Below are 20810 nucleotides of genomic sequence, written 5' to 3' on the forward strand. Positions count from 1 at the left end.
AGTTGCCAAAATATTTATTTTCTAGATCCTTTGTTGCCTTCATTTGGTCTGCTAGTCCTCAGCCATTTGCTGGGTACATCCAGTATTGCAAGCGTTTGTGGCTATAGAAATAACAATAAGACCCCTGTGTAGCCTGTGTGGGACACACTCAAACAGACTAAAAGGGCAGCTGCATAATCATAGTGTGCTTTCACGGTTAAAAGGAAATACATATTCAGTACTTTCAAATGCAAAAAATAGTTTATGTTGGAGGGGCTTCTTACGGAGGGCTATCAATTTGAACCTCAAAGCAACACTGTGGTTGGAATAATCTTATTATTACCCCCATTTTACATAGCAGAATTTGTGGTTCCAAGAGTTTCAGGTCCAAGTTGTGGGACTAGCACATGATGGATAGACCTGGAATCCTGTTGTTCTTCACTTGATCTTAGCCAAAAGGCTGAGAAGCGATGGAATCCAGTTGTTCTTAATTTAAGTCCTATCCCTTGCCCCTCTACGACACTCCCTCTGTTCTGTGTGTCTTAAGTCATCACTGACTAGATTTACTTCCTACTCTTGTGCTTACTCTTGTTAATTCTAAGAATTTGGATGTCCTAAAAATTAAAAATTTTACTGATTTTTCTTTTGGGAAATGATAACTAGCTTAGACTACTTAGAGGATAAAGTTCATTCTGACTGGCAGATACCCTGAATTTTAAAAAAGCTTTAAGAAAATCAGCCTTTCCAAAACAAAAAGGAGCCCTATTACAGATTTTTTTTTTTTATTTGAGATAGACAAAGAGAGCATAAGTTGGGGGAGGGGCAGAGGAAGAGGGAGAGAGAAACCTCAAGCAGACTCCCTGCTGACCACAGAGCCCTATCCACAGGGCTCCATCCCAGGACCCCAAGATCATGACCTGAACCAAAATCAGTAGTTGGACCCTCAACTGATGGAGCCACCAAGGCACCCCAATCTATTAGAGATTTTTAAGGAAGTTCTTTTAATATACATAGGGATAATTTGTTGTACGAATTAATTACAGTTGTTTGCATATAAGTATGTGTTTCTAAAAGACTTGAATTACTTCAAAACTACTGGAGTACAAATATTATTAAAATTTGGTTTACATTTTCTTAAAAAAGAGCTTTTTAAAAACAGCTTCTCTAATTCAAAATTCAGATTTAGACTTGTTATGTATTGTTCTCCTGCATAAATTATAGGATTTGCTGTCTTCTCAGTATATAAGTTATAAAATGTTCTGTTTTCTCAGTTTAAACTCTTATAATTATGGATGGTACTTTCTCTTTAATTTGGTTAAACTCTTCTCTTGGAAAAGAGGATTTAGTGGTTTGATTATTATCAATGATAATACCAGTGCCAACATTTACTGAGCTCTTATTCTGTGTCAGGCACCATACATTTAGCAATATCTTATTCCTTCCAACAACCCTGTTATCATCCATAAAGCCAAAGAGAGTTAATGTAATTCACTCAGTGTATTTACCTAGTAAAAGAAAGCTAGGGTTCTAATGTTGGTAGACTGACTTGAGAGTCAATATTTGGAACCTAGCTAACTTCTCTAGATCAGGAAGAAATGGCCTAGAAGACATAAGGACTTGACTTTTAATGGAAGGGGCTCAGATTATTCCTGACCTGTGTGAAAGGTCACACCTGTGTGAAAATGGGGTATGGATAAGGGATGGGTTACAGCAGAAGGAACAACTCTGCGGCATTCATGTGTGCTAGAACTTTTACATTTAATCATCACACATCAACCTTGTGAAGTAGCTGTTATTTCTTCACCGAAAAGAAAAGAGCAGGTGAGTCTCCATTTATAATCATCAATTGCCTACCCCATCATTTTGAAAACATCGTACTCTCTTGCTCTCCATGTTATTTTCTCTTTTCCTTTTTCTCTACTTGCTTCACTGCCATTTCTCCCACTCTTCCCTTAAGTGTTGCCCAGGGTACAATCCTTGTTCATTTTTCTGTCATTCCATTTGCTCTTTCCCTTGTGACCTCATACCTGATGTGATTTTCATTGCCAATGACTCCTCCATGTGTCTGCAGTGCTGGTAGAGCCTACTGGATATTTCTACCCAGCAGGTGTCCATAAGTACTTCAGACACAGGATGTTTAAAAATTCACCCAATCATCTCCTTCCAGATCTGTTCCTCTTTATGCTCTGTCCTGGATCCTGTCTTCTCTATCTCCACTACCAACCATGCCAGAATCTAGGAGTAATCCTGGAACTCTTACATCCATATCAGTCACCACGTCTAGATTTTACTTTCATATCTGCCTGTCTTGATCATCACCAGTGCAGCCCTCTAAATTCAGGTTTCCAGAACTTCTGCATTATAGTGGTGCCCAACCTGGCTGCCCACCAGAATCACCAGAGGAACTTTGAGATCACAGTCCTGGGTCCTATCCACAGAGATTTTGATTTAGTAGATCTGGGGTGGGGCCCAACAATCTTCACTTTTAACAAGCAGACGGTTCTTATGTGGGTGGCCCAGCAACATAGAGGTGTTTGAGAACCACTGATCCAACTGGTTTCCCCACCTTGTGATATCTCATATTCCCCTTTAGTCCATCTCCCATGGCTTCTGCTATTATCTTTCAAAAGCTAAATGTGATCCCCTATTTTTAAGCAATTAAGCATCTCCCTGTTAGCTACCAGACAGATTCTAACCTCTTCAGCATAGCTTGTAAGACTCTCCCAGGTCTGCTCTACCCATAAGGCTCCAGTCATCTTCCTTTGTAAATATCCTCTACCTCAGGCCTGCTTAGTTTCCAGAATAAGTGTGTTATTTCCTGCTTTGGGGCTATTTATATATATGGCTCTCTCTTCAAGAAACAATTCAAATGTCTGTTTTTGAAGTACATCTTGTCCCTTCTCACCTGCCCTTCCATTATTCTTAAGACTGATCCCTTGTTGTTGTTGTTGTTATTTTTTTTTTTTTAAGATTTTACTTATTTATTTAACAGGCAGAGATCACAAGTAGGCAGAGAGGCAGGCAGAGAGAGAGGGGGAAGCAGACTCCCTGCTGAGCAGAGAGCCCAATGCAGGGCTTGATCCCAGGACCCTGAGATCATGACCTGAGCTGAAGGCAGAGGCTTTAACTCACTGAGCCACCCAGACGCCCCTGATCCCTTGTTCTTAAGACATACACTTACCATCCTGCAAAGCAGTAGATTTTCTGTGTCTCTCTCCTTTTATGTCTGTCAAAACCTATGAGTTTTGAGAGGTCAAGAACCAAACAACCTGCCCCAAATCACCTAGCTTAGAAGGGGTGGAGAGTTTGACCTGAAAGTCTGTTCTATCCATCCATCATGCTGTGTGATTTTAAGATGCAGATCAGGTTAAAAATAAAAACCTGTTGGTGGAGGATATTTGAAGGAAGCCCCACGTCAGATATACCATTTTTCCTCCCACTTGTATAAAGGTATAATTTACACATAATAAAACTAAATCTTTTTTAGTTAACAAGTTTGTGAGTTTTGACAAACACCACTGTATGTTGTAACCATGTAACCATTACATGACCATTACATACAGTTGTGTAAGCATTATATGACCTTTATCATATGGGATAAAATAGTTTGATTTGTGACCTAACTAATGTTCACAAGTAAATCAATCCTATTTGGCATGAACTTTATGAAATAATCAAAATGTTCTAAATGGAATACCCCTTAAGAATCCAGAAGGCTTAAGGTAATGTGTCTTAGTAATTCTTATTATTAAAATATAGTTTTTTGCTCCTGAACTTGTTTTCTATAAAACTTAGCTTGAGGTTTGTTTAAATTTAATTTATAACTAAGATAAGGAATTCATTGCCAAAGAAGACAGCTCTTTCTACATACAGAAAGGCCCACTGCTTATAAATTTTTCTGAATTTAGGTATAATTCAGCTTCCTAGAACAACTTCTCATTGTTTCTAATTCTATACTCTAAATAGAGAATAAATCTGAGCTCTCTTTAGATCTTTTAGCAATTGATGAGGCCTCTTTCTTTTCTCCAGGCTAGAGATCGTTAGTTTTTTCCCAACTTTCTTTGTGGCATGGCCTCCAAAGCATTCATGATCCTAGACCAGCTCTGTCAGATGCAGCACCTAAGGAAGTGTGAGTATCTCTTATCCTTCTTTCTCCTAAGGGAAGTTTTGTAGGTCTCTCTTTTTGTCTTTCCCTTGAAGAAACATGATTGGTAGTCATAGTTCTATCTTAAAATATCATTTATACCAATGATTGAGAAAGAAACTGATGGAAATTATTTCCCTTAAAATTAAAGACTGAGTGGTACTGGAATAGCTGGTGGGATGCATGAGGCTCTTGACTTCTCTGAATCTCATTGTTAAGATAAAGAGATCATATCTAAATCTAAAATTCTGCAGCCCCAGGTTAGGTAAAGGTTTACATGTAATGGCTTAAAATTGTTAATAAGCTCAAAATAATGGCAAAATCACTAACACATGAAGGCATAAGCATGTTAATAAACATATTAATAGTTATAAAATATAGGACAATTTGACAAATCAACTAGAGTCAATTTATATTTGTGCCACATATTGTTCCCTTCTCCATCCAGCCAAAGCTTTACAAATAGAGAATTCCTAAGAATGTTATATAAAACCTATTTGAATCTTGGTATTTCTTGATGCCAGAGTTTGACTTCAGTGGTGGTAGGAAGAATAGCGTTTCAATTGAATTGTTTTCTCTCTCTTTTTTCCCCGTAATAAATGGAATCTTATTCATAAATGCATAGAGGGCGCTTGGGTGACTCAGTCGATTAAACATCTGCCTTTGGCTCAGGTCATGATCCCAGGGTCCTGGGATCTAATCCCACATCGTCAGGCCCCCTGCTCAGCGGGGAATCTCTTTCTCCCTCTGCCCCTCCCCACCACTTGTGTGTACTCTCTCTTGCTCTCTCAAATATAAATAAATTTAAAAATCTTTAAAAAATAACTGTGTAGAGTTCTGATAGTGACAGTACTGGAAATATGTCTTTTTTTTTTTAAGGTTTATTTATTTATTTGACAGACAGAGATCACAAGTAGCCAGAGAGGCAGGCAGAGAGAGAGAGAGGGAAGGAAGCAGGCCCCCTGCCGAGCCCCATGCGGGGCTCCATCCCAGAACCCTGGGATCATGACCTGAGCTGAAGGTGGAGGCTTTAACCCACTGAGCCACCCAGGTGCCCCTGTAAATATGTCTTCTTTTTACTCTAATGTGCGTAATCTAAATTTGGATTCAGTTTAACTGAAATGAATAGAAAATTTACCATTGAAATATGTTATTTGAAATAAACAGACAAAACTCATAGAAAAAGAGATCAGATTTGTCTTTACTAGATGTGAAAGGGAGAGGATAGTGTTGGAGGAAGGTGGTCAAAAGGTACAAACGTCCCATTATGAACTAAAGAAGCACTAGGAATGTACTGTACAACATGATGACTAGAGCACTGCTGGATGGCACACAGGAAGGTTGTTGAGAGTAAGTCCCAAGAGTTCTCATTACAAGGAAAACATTTTTTTCTGTATTTTTTTTCTTCTTTCTTTTCTTTCTCTTGTAACTATATGAGAAGATAGATGTTAGCTGAGCCTATTGTGGTCATCATTCACAATATGTGTAAATCAGACCATCGTGCTGCATGCCTTACCTTCACACAGTAAAGTTTGTCAATTATGTCTCAATAAAACTGGGGAAAGGGAATCTAAGAAAATTCATCTTGCAGAAAGGCAACATATAAAAATATCTTACTGAATCATTTGAGTTCATCAAAGGCTGGATAATTCATTATTTTAAGGTTACATAAAATACATAAAGCTTCAGTACTCATGATATTCCTTTACTGTTCTAATTCCTCAGTTCCACATCTTTTTATCTCTTCTTCTTTTTTTTTTGGTTCAAGACTTGTGGTGTATCTGTTATTAATGGTAAATTTTCATATCATTGTATGGCACTACAGTGACTCACTCAAGTCCTTTTAAGTGGAAAAGGGAGCAAGTAAAAAGAAGCATGGATATTTGAATTTTGTCAGAAGTACTAAAGAAAAAATTGTGCAAATTTAGAAGGACACACATAACAGCAAAGACATGGAGAAATACCATTTTCTGTGAATATTCTCGTGGGATGGGACTGTGATGCTGTGTCCAGGTAGCTGGCAGTCACTGCAGTGTCCATAGTGTTCACTGGAGGTGGAATTTTTAAGAGCCTTCTGACCCTGGTGATCTGGAAGGACTAATCTGAGAAAGGGATGGTGTGAACCAGGCCTTTTATAGGCTGGAGATAAGGTTTTGTTAAGTAGTTGCTGACTGAATGCATGACTTGGACTGTTGGGGATGGTGTAAAAATAATGAATACTGTTATGCTGAAAAAAAAAATGGGAGCTTTGCTTTTTTTCCCTGGAGAAAGCAATGAAGTAAACACACTGTGCCTGTACCCCTAAATACTGGACTGAGGTGTTGGTGACAGCAGGTTCAAGTTGTATGCCAGCATAAAGGAGGATCTGGGAAGAGCTGTAGGAAAAGGTTGCTGCACGAAGAAACCTGGAATATCAATAAATGTACTGTTGGATTTTATTTGAAGGGATAGAGAAGAAAGGACTAATATGAAAAAAATTACCCAAATCATCACTTATTCATCAAATACGTTGTTTAAGCACCCTGCTAAGCCTTACAGTACATGACCAAGAGACCCTGCCCCTGCTTTCAGGGAGGTTACGTGTTCAAGTATATAATGTGTGATGAGTGCTGTAGTGGAACAGAAATGTGCAGGAACTTGTGAACACAATGGGCCCCTTGCCCAGTGAAAATTACCCATTTTTTGGATCCAGTTTTCCTCATCTTCAATTCCATTCTTCCTCCTAATTATGATGTTTAAAAGTAAGGATTTTCAGAAGTTAAAAAAAATCCTAAAGGACTATCTAGTTTCTTGCTACTTAGAGGGTGGCCCATGGAATATTGACATAGCATCAGTTGGAGCTTCCTGAAACCTGAACCTGCATTTTGACTATACCCCTCTCCCCTGTGATTCTTTTTCTCATGCAAGTTGGAGAAACACTAACTTGTTCCCCTTCTCTTGAGCAGGTTTTACAGGTAAAGGGATCTAAGACAGATTGTACCCTTCAAGCCCTATGTGCAATAGCAGAGCTGATAGTAAAACTCAGGCCATCTGTTTACTGATGGAGTCTAGAATGCCTTTTCTAATATCTCTGTTATTTCTTATCTACTTCCCTCTATTTATTCTTCTGTTGGCCTCTGTTAGTGTTTCACATTGTCAGATCTTCAGCTTCTTACTCATGTCTCTTCATCTCACTGTCTTTCTTAGTTCTCTCTCTAAACTTCTCCATTGAAGGAGAAAATGGCATGGATTAACCACACTATACATCAAAAATAATGAGCATTTTTATTTATTCTTGATTTTGGGAAAATTTTTGGACCTGTTTCTCTCAATTTTTTTCTACTTGTTGTTCAGAACTTACTTTGAAGTCAGCAGGAATCCTGTGTGTGATTAAGAGTGATAGAATTGGGGCACCTGGGTGGGTAGCTCAGTGGGTTGGGCAGTCAACTCTTAATTTTGGCTCAGGTCATGATCACAAGGTCCTGGGATCGAGCCCCTCGTTGGGCTCTGTGCTCAGTGGGGCATCTGCTTGAGGATTCTCTCTCTGCCTCTTCCCCCCACTCATGCACGTGCTCTCTCCTTTCTCTCTAAAATAAATAGATTTTTAAAAAAGATTTTATTTTTTTATTTGACAAAGAGAGACAAAGTAAGAGAGGGAACACAAGCAGGGGGAGTGGGAGAGGAAGAAGCAGGCTTCCTGCCAAGCAGGGAGCCTGATGCCAGGCTCAATCCCAGTACTCTGGGATCATGACCCGAGCCAAAGGCAGAGGCTTAATGACTAAGCCACCCAGGTGCCCCTAAATAAATCTTTCCTTTTAAAAAAAGTGTGATCTAATCCTTGATATTAGAAATTAGAATCTCCTTACCGTTAAATTTATATTCCTTTCTTTGTTACATGGGATTATCTTATAACAGATTCCTTTGCTCTTTGTATTCAAAGAGCATGGAAAAAACAGTGTCTACCCTCTAGTTTCTGGATAGGAATAGGAAGCCACAGCTACTCCTTCTCTAGTTACTAAAGTAAGTAGAGCAGGCCTTTAAGATTTAGGAGTTTGTCTTAAGTATTTCTCCTATAGAAAATAAATATGTAAGTAGATAAATACTCCCATGTTTTAAGGGATGCTTTGTCATAGAAAGGTACATAACAGGATAATATGATAATGAAGAAAAGCAAACAATCAGTAGTAAGACCATAGTGATACAATGCTTTCAATAGAAGTCAGCCACTCATCTTTTAAGCAATACCCTCTCATAAGAGGATTATTCTCTCTTGTCTTGCGTTTTCATTTATTTTATTTTATTTTTTTTAAGATTTTATTTATTTATTTGATAGACAGAGATCACAAGTAGGCCTAGAGGCAGGCAGAGAGAGAGGAGGAAAGCAGGCTCCCTGCTGAGCAGAGAGCCCGATGTGGGGCTTGATCCCAGGGCCCTGGGACCGTGACTCGAGCTGAAGGCAGAGGCTTTAACCACTGAGCCACCCAGGCGCCCCTTCATTTATTTTTAATTCTGGAATATGTTTTGATTTGAGTAACAGAACCATAATTTCCATAAATATAGATAGTAAGCCTCCCCTGTAAACTCTGAAATAAAATTAGTTTTTGTTTTTCTTGTTTTCATGTGTTCTTCTTTCACGTCACTAGCGCATCTTTCTAACAACTCTTATTTCATAGAAACCATAGTTATGTCACTTCTTGTTTCCTTCCACATTGTTCCATTTGTTTCCTTCCCTTTATTTTATTTTCTATCAGTAGTATATAGAAACAGACTAATTTTAAGTAAGATATTTTGAAACCTGGTTATCTAATCCAGAGCTACTTTGCATATATAGTTTTAGTAAAACTGACAGTTTAGATGGTGAGACAATGTAATGAGCAATTTTGTTTAATTCATTTAGGCTAGCTAGGTCTTAGGAACTAACTAAAAGGCAGGATCTTTTGTTGTTGCTGTTTTAAAAATACATTCTTTTCCTCAGCATAGAACATAGAAATGTTTTTGTATTACTAAGAGTAAACTAGATACTAGATTTACAACCTACAAAATGCTGTTTAGGTTTTAGAAATATAAATTTTAGTATCTTTTTATAATGTATTAGAAAACAAATTTTTGTTAGCCATATATTTCATTACCACTCTTTTCTTAGAAATGTTATTTGTGGCAGAACTCTAATTATAAAATTTATTCAGGGTTGCATATTTGAATACTAGGGACAGTTGATTCATTTTAAATGAAATATGTACACATATGTGATGTAAATGCTGATAACTTTAAAGAAAAGCACATAAGTTGGTTATATTCAGAGCAAAATAGGCTCATGCTGTCAAAGGAAAAGGCAAATGTCTTGAATAGGGTGATTTCCTTGTAAAGAAATCATAGAATTGTAACCCCCCTAACTTTTTCCCCCAAATACAACTCTACTCTTGTCCTCAGTATCCAAAAAATATTCCAGGGAATAGCTTCCATTGCTCTATCTCTTCAGTTTACTATTCTTTTCCTGCTTTTGGCAAGGAGGACACAGCTTCCAAATTGTACTGATAAATTTCACGTGTTTAATATGAAAGACAAGTTTCTCCTTAAAATATTTATTTTCTGTCTATCAAGTCTTTGATCAACTTTTCATGCCCAGCTTGTCCTATATTTCTAGCAGGTTTTATTTCTGGGCTTTGTTTTCTAGGTCTCTATAAAACTTAATATGTGCTATATGTAATAAAATATTATTTTCAAAAGCTACTCATAAGAATTTGGTCTCACTTCTTTAGTTTTAATGCCATGTATTTTTGTTGTGACTCAAGGAAAACTGACCTGCATTTGGTCAAATTAGGAAAAAAGCTAAGTTGAAATATTCTAATTCCTAACAAGTTCATTCCAAACAAATTTATTGTTTAATGAATTTAATGTTATTTTGTTTTCTCTAGATAAACGTGTGGAGAATTGGCCTCTGATGCAGTCTCCGTTGCCTACACTTTGTATAAGTACTCTTTATCTCCTGTTCGTGTGGCTGGGTCCAAAATGGATGAAGGACCGAGAACCTTTCCAGATGCGTTTAGTGCTCATTATCTATAATTTTGGAATGGTTTTGCTTAACTTTTTTATCTTCAGAGAGGTAGGTTTATTAAAATCACCTTATTATTCCTCAGGGTTATTGAAAAGAAATTAGAATATGTAAAGCCATCATTGTATATTGTATCCCAAGATAACTGTTGGCTACTCTGAAAGTAAATTTCACTTTATTGAAATTTTTTATGTTTGATAACAAAAATATGAAGCATATGGAAAGTATAGGACAATTGTTTAAAATGGAATGTTGAAGCAGACACACTAGATTCCAAAATAACCATTATTAACTGACAGTAGAAGTTACTTAACTTTTCTGAGACTTATTTTCCCCATCTGTAAACTGGGGATAAATACCTTCCTTCTAGATCAGAGATAAGTGATTTTTTTCATAGTGTTTGGCACTTATTAAGTAGCTGGTAAATAATTGTAGCTCTTTTTCATAATTCTTATTCAACAGTTTCAGCTTTGGTAACTGATCAAAATTTGCAGAGGTAAAATACTGATTTTGAGTTAAATCCTACTACATAATGTCATTGTATTTTAACAAAAATGATTTCACTGTTATACACTGTTGCTGCTAATCATCTTTTTTTTTTCTGGACTCCAGCAAATTCTCTATGACATTCTGAAAACAAATCCTAAAGATTAGATTGACATAGACATTTTTTAAGTTGGAAGAGTGGAAGGAATTTGTTTCCCAAGAGATTCCTCATTAAAATTCTGTATGAACCCAGAGAACTGGACTGGTGATGCTGGGAAGATAAACACTGCCTCCTTTAAAGAAATCTGTAATTGACAACTTAGTCTATAGAAAAAACTTTAATTTATTTGGATACTTTGACCTTGTTTGTTAGATGCAAACCACTCTGGATCAAGAATAGAAATCAATGCAAGTGTTAGATCTGAGTCATGGTTAATCAAAATTTCTCTTAATATTATAAAGTAGATAAGAGTTGAAGTCTCAGTCCAAGAGTTACATGTGATTTTTAATTTAGATTTCAACTTTGAAATAAATTGACACAGAACAAATTTTAGACACTCCAACACATTACATGTTTAATGCATTTCAATTTTTTTAGACAAGATTGCTCTTTAAAATAATTTGAAAGTTTGCATATTATATTTAGTGTTTTAAATTCCATATCTACTATCTGTTTATTTTAAATATTATTCCCCTTTTTTCCAGTTATTCATGGGATCATATAATGCAGGATACAGCTATATTTGCCAGAGTGTGGATTATTCTGATAATGTTAATGAAGTTAGGGTAAGTACATTCAAGATACCATTAATTAATAGAAATGGGTTTAATTTTATAATCCCTAGTCTGAAAAACATGCTTCTGTAAAATGGTGTAAAAGTGTATAGGATTGTGTTGAGTCAGGAAAGCTATGCTTTTCTTTAAAAGTACGTAATTAAAAATGTTTTCATAGCTATAGTGTCCTATATGATTGTGTGAGAGTAAGTATGTGTTGGATTACTAGAATGCAGTACTTTAAAAAGTTCCATGTTTAGTGTAAAGATGATATTTTTGATTTTTGTGTTTTGGGTCAAGAATAGAAACTCATAAAGAGAGTCTAATTCACTTGTTAAGAGTCTGAGGATAAACAAATGTTCTATAAACTATGTAATGTGTAGTAAGTTAAGCATAGCACTATACATACAGCAGGTATAAACTCAGTTCTTATTATGTTTTCAGAAAAATAAACCAGGTAATATAATGTTGTATTTTACTTTCTATTCACCCTTGACATACAAAGATTTATAAATAGATTTCAGTTACATACTGTCTTCTTTGTTGTTTGTACATAGAACATACATCATAAAAGTACTTAACATAAAAAATGTTGAGTTTAGGTTACTTTTATAAGGGTTCTTGTAAAATGTTTTCAAACATTTATAGAGGTCACCTCTCACTGGATCCTTGGATCCTTAATCTCTCAGCATTGTAACATAATCTTTCTGTACCATCTGGTGTCTTAATTAGAGCCCAGGAAAAGAAAAGACTTATTCATGTAAGTAGGATTATATTTATGACCTAGGAAATATTTGTTATATGTTTTTCCCCCCATGGATAGATGCCTAGGTTTCACATTCACTTAGGCAAAAATGATTCTGTGCCTTCTACATTTTGTGCAATAAAGACTGCTTAGACTAACTTAACAGTAAATAGAAAACCATACGATAGTGTCACTCTGCTGTTTATAAAATGCTTTTCCTTTCTTTTTACAGATAGCTGCTGCTCTGTGGTGGTACTTTGTATCTAAAGGGGTTGAGTATTTGGACACGGTGTTTTTTATCCTGAGGAAGAAAAACAATCAAGTCTCTTTCCTTCATGTATACCATCACTGTACAATGTTTACATTGTGGTGGATTGGAATTAAGTGGGTCGCAGGGGGACAAGGTGAGCATTTTGGGACATATCTGCATACATTAAATTATGTATATATGTTGGGTGGAAAAGTAATGAGAAGGTGGAAATTTGACTTGGTCTTTAACTTGCTTTCATGATTAATTGTTTCTGCGTTAATTTCATTTTTTTCTTTTTTGTTTGTTTATTTGTTTGATGAGAAGTAATTTATTTAAAGCTATTTAGTAATCCAGTGGCAAATCTAGAAATGTGTCCTCTAGATACCAGACAATGTAGAATTTTCTTCTGAAGCAAAATAATCTCAAAAAAGATCATTAGGATCACTAAATAAGTATGGTCACAATTAATTCTGTATGATTATTGCATAGATGCAACAAGAATGTGCATTTAACACAGAATTTTCTATCGTTCTGCCTAAAATTTTATAAGAAATCTGACTAAATTTTTTAAAATTTTATTTTTTTTTCTAGCTTTTTTGAAAAAATGTATTTTTAAAATTTCCTTTTAGTGTACCAGAATTCATTGTTTATGCAACACACCCAGTGCTCCATGCAATACGTGCCCTCCATAATACCCACCACCAGGCTCACCCAGCCTTCCATCCTCCTCCCCTCCAAAACCCTCAGATTGTTTCTCAGAGTTCACAGTCTCTCATGGTTCATCTCCCCCTCCAATTGTCCCCAGCTCACTTCTCCTCTCCATCTCCAATGTCCTCCATGTTATTCCTAATGCTTCACAAATAAGCAAAACCATATAATAACTGACTCTTTTTGCTTGACTTATTTCACTCAGCATAATCTCTTCCAGTCCCGTCCATGTTGATACAAAAGCTGGGTATTCATCCTTTCTGATGGAGGCATAATACTCCATAGTGTATATGGACCACATCTTCCTTATCCATTCGTCCGTTGAAGGGCATCTTGGTTCTTTCCACAGTTTGGCGACTGTGGCTATTGCTGCTATGAATATTGGGGTTAATTTCATTTTAAAGAAATATAAAGAAGAAAAAGGAATTTGAAGAAAGTAAAGTTTTGGCTTTTTATCTGTGGATACTTAAATACCAAAGATTTTCCTCAGAGATAAGCATAAACTAAGCTTAAATGTAGCAATTAATATTTTGATGGGGAGCAGTTATAGTAGTTTTGAGTCAAAGGATACTGAGCTAGGGGCACCTGGGTGACTCAGTCTGTTAAGCATCTGACTCTTGGTCTTAGCTCAGGTGTTGATCTTAGGGTCATGAGTTCAAGTCCCGCATTGGATTCCAAACTGGGTGTGGAGTCTACTTAAAAAAAAAAAAGAAAGGGTGACAAACGATATTAAACTTTAACTTCTCAGTTTGAAGCCTCCCATCACCCGTCCAAGCCCAGAGCCCACTCTTGCTCTAAAATGGGCCTTAAATGAACCTCTTGGTTCTTACTCAAAGGAAACTGTAAATAGCTTTGTGAAAGATAAATCTGCAGCTTTTCAAGTGCCTGAATTGAAGATGATTTATGTCATTAAGCTGAAAACAGATTATTTCTCTATTGTGGACCCAGGATACAGGTCATTATAGTAGTACAGTTTACCTTCTACTCTTAGAAGTTTAAAACTGTTTAGAAATCTAAGAAATAAATAATATTTTGTTGTTGATATGTTTATGTTGATATATGTATGTTGATAAGTTGGTATGCCCTCTGAAGGCAATAATGAGGCTTTAAAAATCCATTTTTTTAATGGTCCTTTTCACTTTATTATTATTTTTGTAAGTAATCTCTTTATCCCATGTGGGGCTTGAATTTATGACCCACACCAAAATCAAGAGTCCCATGCTCTTCCAACTGAGCCAGCCCATTGCCCCATTAAATATCTATTTAAACAATTATATGTACTATGATTTTTTTCCCCAAGAATAATAGCATGAAAAACAATACAGACAATAGTTCTGGGCTATGGCATGCTTAAATCACTGGGGTACTCCATTTGGAAACTTGCCACTGTGAAAGTCCTTTGCATTTGAAGAACACTCGTTTTTAGTTACATGCTAAAAGCCTGAGTCTAAACTGTAAAAATACCTAACTTGATCTGAGGAGAAATCTTTTCCATTATTCCTACTTTACAATTTTTTTTAAAGAATTTATTTATTTATTTGACAGAGAGAAATCACAAGTAGGCAGAGAGGCAGGCAGAGAGAGGAGGGAAGCAGGACCCTGAGATCATGACCTGAGCTGAAGGCAGAGGCTTTAACCCACTGAGCCACCCAGGCGCCCTCTACTTTACAATTTTTATCCCTAATCTGTACTCAAGATTAAAAGTTAGAAAATAATGTGGATTCATTTATTTTATGTCCAGATGGTTTATTGACTACTAAATGTTTCTGTATCTTCTAACTCTGTTTTTCTGAAGCATTTTTTGGAGCACAGCTGAATTCCTTTATCCACGTGATTATGTACTCATACTATGGGCTAACTGCATTTGGCCCATGGATTCAGAAGTATCTTTGGTGGAAAAGATATTTGACCATGTTGCAGCTGGTGAGTTAAATGCTTCTAAACTTTCTTCTGGTGAAACACTGCATATATTTGAATTTGCTTATTTTAAAGGGCTAAGTTATCCTTGACAATTTTCTGTTACAAAGTTGACTTTCTCTGTGTTCCCGCTGTGGAAGTTGAGGCTTCTTGGCTCTGAGCTTCTTGTTCATAAACCTAGTTGTCACTGCCATTAATTTTTTTTTTAATGTTCTTAAAAGACTAAACACAACTCTTGTCTAAGAGAAATGTTGTTTAAAAATATCTATGAAATGGATGAGTCAAGATCTAAGTACACCATAAATTACATAGACTCATATATGATGAAAAAAATAATATAAGTTCTCTCTCAGCTGATTTTTTAAGACTTAAAATGTTATTATTACCTATCTTCATCCTGCTTTTGCTTGAATGTTGTTTTCTATTCTATTTTAGTCCCTGTTAACAGATCCCGTACATTCAGGATATAAAAGTTGAAGAGAAGCCAGACAACCGAGGAAGGGGTGGGGTAAAGGAAAGGAACAGAGACAAGAGAATTCCTCTTAATTCTCTAACACATAGTCCTTAGAGAACAGAGTTAGATATTTTTAAATGCTAACCTTTAGAGCAGATAATTTTCAGCATATACCCCTAGTGGGACTTCTTGTAGCATCTGGGTACCTCAGTGAAATATTCAAGCAAGATACTGGCCCAGTCATCAAACTGGAAATCCCAAACCAACCTGGTAGCTATTCTTCAAGCCTTGGAATTTATTATAATTTGCTATAATCATAGCATGTGCACAATTTATCAGTGGAATCACATTTGGAAATATTATTCATCTCTGCTTTAAGTTGCTAAACAGCTGGCTGGCCAAACAGGAAACACAACTTTTGGGGAATGCTGGGTGGGAAAGATTCATTTGTAACTAAAATGCTACAGGAAGCTTCCTCCAGTTTTTGTGTAAGCTGTTTATATAGTTTGTGTAATTCACTTCTCTCAGTAATTAGAAAATGGGCACAAGAAAATGAAGAGATGACAGAAATCATCTGAACTCTTTGTATCTACTTTGTTGGAGTCCTCACTTGAGTCTCCTTGAGTGAGGCCATTCTTTTTCACATCTATATACACAATCCTTTTGGTGATTTAGGTTCTAAGAACCATTGTGAAAGCAGAAGTTCTTAAAATCTGGATTTTGCCATGGAGAATTTAAAGTTTTTTAGTCTGATCTAAATTTCGGGCTTACATAGAATAAATTATTTTAATCATATTTAATATATTAGTTAATATGGGTAATGCTATATTTAAAAGAGAAAACACAGTTGCCCATTCCAGATAGGATGTTAGTTTCATGAAGAGTAGAATATTTCCAAGCCAGAAGTTCTCACAATGGTTAATCATGTAACTTATTCTTGTAAAAAGTTACCCTTGTTTAACACTGTGGAATTCATAATTCCTGTACTGAGAACCACTCATTTATTGATATATTAAAATTTCAACTGATTTGCCTTATCTGAACTACAAAGCATCTTAATTTTGGTTTTTCTTCTTTTAAAAACTTCTAAAGTGGACAGTGAGTCTTTCTGCACTTATTCTCAAATATCTACTAAATTTTACCAAAAATCTTAATTTGTAGATAGCATTAATTCATTTAGAGAGGGAGAAAGAGTGAGTACCTGGGGCCAGGGGTGTGGGTGGGAGGGAGGAGAAGGAGAGAATCTCAGGCGGACTCTGTGCTAAGCATGGAAATGGGGCTCAGTCCCATGAGCCATGAGATCATGGTCTGAGCTGAAATCAAGAGTTGGATGCTTAACGGACTGAGTCTCCCAGGTGCCCCAAAGATAGTGTTAACTCAAATACAGTTTTACCTGTGTGCTATTTTGTAAGAAATAAATAATGAATCTTTTTGATAGGTTCATTTTTAAAAGCATATGTACCATTCTGCTGATAGTTTTGTGGAAAGAAATCAGTCTAAAATATGGGAGGAAAGCAAATAACAAAAAGAGTATATGGTACTATTTATTCTCTTAGGTGATTGATATTCCTTCTTACTCATAACATGATTTAACATGATTTAACATTATCCAACAAATACTCTATGAATCCAGATCCTGTGCCAAGGACTCCTCAGGGAACAGCACAGAATCATACCCTCTGAAGTTATATACTCTTGGAATGATGGACAGTCAAGAAGTTCAGAAGTCCAGATGGTTTTATTCTCAGGAAAAAAGCCCATACCAAACAAAAGCCCACATTAATGGGATTGAGAGGGCCAGGTCGATCGAGTTGCTTCGTCCTGTCCTCGCAGGCAGGAAGACTTTGCTGAGGAAATGACATCTGAGCTGCCACCTGATGGATGAGAGGGGACTGGAGTCTGTTGAACTTTGCACAGTGTGGCAAGATTTAGGCCTATCTTAGCTAGATAGAAGATTCTGATTTGTTAAAAGTTACTCACTATTCCTACATTGTTGTTTTGTTTTTCAGGTTCAGTTCCATGTGACCATCGGCCACACAGCGCTATCTCTTTACACGGATTGTCCCTTCCCCAAATGGATGCACTGGGCCCTCATTGCTTACGCGATCAGCTTCATATTTCTCTTTCTTAACTTCTATGTTCGGACATACAAAGAGCCTAAGAAAGCAAAAACTGGAAAAACAGCTGTGAATGGTATTTCAGCAAACGGTGTGAGCAAATCAGAGAAACAACTAGTGATAGAAAATGGAAAAAAGCTCAAAAACGGAAAAGCAAAAGGAGAGTAAATTGAACTGGGCCTTAACTGTTGTTGACAGTGAGGAAGCTCCCATTTCATACGAAATTTCAGGGAAAACAAGCAAATGAGGGTTTGGGGTGGGGAGAAAAAGGCAAATGTGCTCTCTGTCTTAGGAATCTTTAGATAGAGTAAAGTGTTAAATGCAATGCCCGGATGTTTTATTTATGAAGTTTTATTTTAAACATTTTTTTTTTTATTAGCCTTGATGTTGTCCAGACCAAAGCAATCATTATGTGACTTTGGAGGCTCTCCCTCTGTTCACATCCATTTGTCTAATGCATGAGATTTTTTCATGGGTCTTATATACAGTCATTCTTTAGTCTGATGATCACAGAAACACAGTATGAATTTTTTGGCTAAATTACTATTACCTACTGATTACAATCATTTACCTTACATTTTCTGGTCCAAAGCTGAAACTGTAGATACTTAAAATTTGCACATTTGAATTCATTTGCTGACTGGAATGGTCGAATCTCTCCACCTCTAGTCTGAATATACCCTTCTGGTTGTAATTAAATTTTAAAAAATCTGATGATCTCTGTAGATTCCTAGAGGCTTGATGATGATGGTGTTGGTGAAAATAAGAAAGAATTACAGTAAAATCCTGTTTAGCGACCCAAAGGTCACCATGACTTGTGGCACAAATCACTGTAGGAAACAATTTTTATGATGAAAAGGCAGCCTTTCAATACTCCTATTACTATCATAAATATATTATGAAAATTAAGATTGTCTGATTGGAACATGAAACAACTCATGTCTTTATTAGTAACATCATAAAAGAGTTACATTTATGTGCTGTTAGAAGAGAGTATGTTGATTTTTATCAGGCTTTCCTTGTTTTGATTTGTGGCTGTTACCGATTTTTCATATGTGGAAATATACCTACCTCTTCTGTTGGAAAGAACATTGAAAATTAAATAAATTTTAATTAAAAAATCAAGGAGTCCTTTAATGTAAATTTTAATATTAACTTTCAAATCCACTAGTATTTTTTTTGCTTTTTTTTTTTTTACAAATAGCATACACCCAACTTTTCTGTGAAACTATCCTCCTCTTTCAGTGTGTTTAATTTTGAAGTGTTATTTTCCTTATGACAAAGTTCAAGATCTTATTTATTAACTAGACATGAAGTGTAAACCCATTTTGGTGCAATATTCTTGACTCCTTGGTGCTAAAGATCATTAAATTTAGTGTGTGATTGTTACAAGGTGTTAATTGTTAAGATGCAAAGTGAATAAAAGTGAGAGTAGTCAGAACCAGAAAATGAAGTTTACTATTTACAAATGAAGTGTTTCATGTAATATAAATGAACAACTGGAAATATACTAGCAAAGAGAACTTGTACATTGTCTTATTGCATAGGTTAAATTGTTAAGAGATGTTGACCAGGGATCATTACAGAAAGAGAACATGTGATGACAAAAAAAAAAAAAAAAAAAAAGCATGACTATTTCTAAGTATCTCAACATGTCAAAACTGCATGTGCAGGATGTATGCTGTTTGTGCAGACAAACTATTTTAGGATATTTTGTTAACTATAAAATATTTATTGTGCATTAAAATTACACACTTTTTCCCCTGAAGGCATGCAGTCATGAGAAATACAGAATATTTGCAACACTTATAATGGTTTGACCTGAAAGGATTCAACCCCTTTGTCTTTGCTGCTCAGTGTGTAATGACTAGAGATCTGTAAATCTTTGTGAACATTCTGTACTGGTTCCCCAGACCTATTCATTCCCTGCTACCTGATTTCAGCACAATAAATATACAACTGCTGTGGGAAAAATGATTTTTTTTTGTTAATCAGTTTATTACATAAATCATTTGCTAGATGTTTATTTGATTCAGTTGTTAATATTCAAATATCTTTTCTGCTGCTAATTTCTACTGTAGAAAAGAAGTATAACTAGAAGTTTCCTGGAGAAAACCTTTTTTTTTTATGGTGGCGTATTTTTACTTTAAAAATTAGTTGCCTTTGGAAGAGCTTTTGGATCCAGACATAAAACATATAATTTTCTTCTAAACTACTCTTACATTTGTCATTTCAAATGTAAGCTTTAACACTTTTTAATGCTATGGGGTTTTCTTGTTCCAAAAATAAGGTGGAGGAGGTCTTATGTTCTTACATTAGCTCATTCAGCTCTTACTACAGTTTTTTAGGTTCTTTATCTAAGATGACTCTAAGTTGTGATATGCAACGTGTTCTGGTAGCTTTCATAATTTCTCAGGCATCACTCTGAGTTGCATGCCTCATACCTAAAAATCAGTGGAAGAGGACTGCATCCTTCCTTTTGGTAAAACTTTGTCACTAACTAAAGAAATGTTTTCTTACACAGAAAATGGAATTTACTAAATATTTTCAATGGCTAGAAATACCTTAGACATGTACAGTGCATTTTCCAGTAGAATCATCAACGACTGTATCTTCTTTTTTCTCTTTTCTGTGTTACCCTTGACTTTGTTTTGCTGATGGATACTGAATGATGACTTGTTTCAGTTTTAGCATTATTAATTCAGTCATTCTTTTTTTTCTCTCTTTCTGCATACTTCTGGGTATTCAAAAATATTTTCATATGGACTTTTATATTCACATTTTAGAACATAGAATCTAGTGTTTTGTAGTTTATTAGGAATATTTTAATTTACAGATGTGTTTCAGATATGCAGCTCAGTTATCCTATAAATAATGAGAACATAGAGGTGGAAGTGATTTCTGCTGCCCTGTCCATCTGATAATATGACAATCCAGGCATTACATTCATACTGATGATTGGGACCTTTGTGAGAATGTGACATCATGCTGAGCTGTCCTCTCTCAGCTCATGTCTTGTTGTAGCCTAAAGCTCAGCCAGCTGAATGCTTAACACCATCCTTCTCGAGAAAAAGATGGCCACAGATTGTGTAGGAGCTCAAGTGGAGTGCTAGGTACAGACCTGGGTGAGGTGAACTTGGTATCCTGCTAGATGGTAGATAAGGCTGCAGGGCTGAGGCGCTAAGCTACACACACAGGAACATAA

At 35.9% G+C, this 20810-nt stretch overlaps 1 protein-coding gene across 2 annotated transcripts in view; it reads left to right on the forward strand.

Moving 5' to 3' along the window:
- ELOVL4 (ELOVL fatty acid elongase 4) overlaps positions 1-18726 on the forward strand; it is a 30753-nt gene extending 12027 nt beyond the window's left edge. Inside the window, exons 2-7 of one of the 2 annotated variants that reach the window (XM_082730270.1) lie at positions 4009-4108; positions 10018-10205; positions 11346-11426; positions 12392-12563; positions 14913-15040; positions 17498-18726. In XM_082730270.1, coding sequence (XP_082586396.1) covers positions 4048-4108; positions 10018-10205; positions 11346-11426; positions 12392-12563; positions 14913-15040; positions 17498-17773 — 906 coding nt within the window. In that variant the 5' untranslated portion in view covers positions 4009-4047 and the 3' untranslated portion in view covers positions 17774-18726. The remainder of the gene's footprint in view (positions 1-4008; positions 4109-10017; positions 10206-11345; positions 11427-12391; positions 12564-14912; positions 15041-17497) is intronic. The other variant, XM_082730269.1, reaches the window with a different exon arrangement.
- The last annotated feature ends 2084 nt before the right edge of the window (positions 18727-20810 follow it).

Source organism: Mustela nivalis, assembly GCF_964662115.1.
Source record: "Mustela nivalis genome assembly, chromosome: 5".
Taxonomy (NCBI): domain Eukaryota; kingdom Metazoa; phylum Chordata; class Mammalia; order Carnivora; family Mustelidae; genus Mustela; species Mustela nivalis.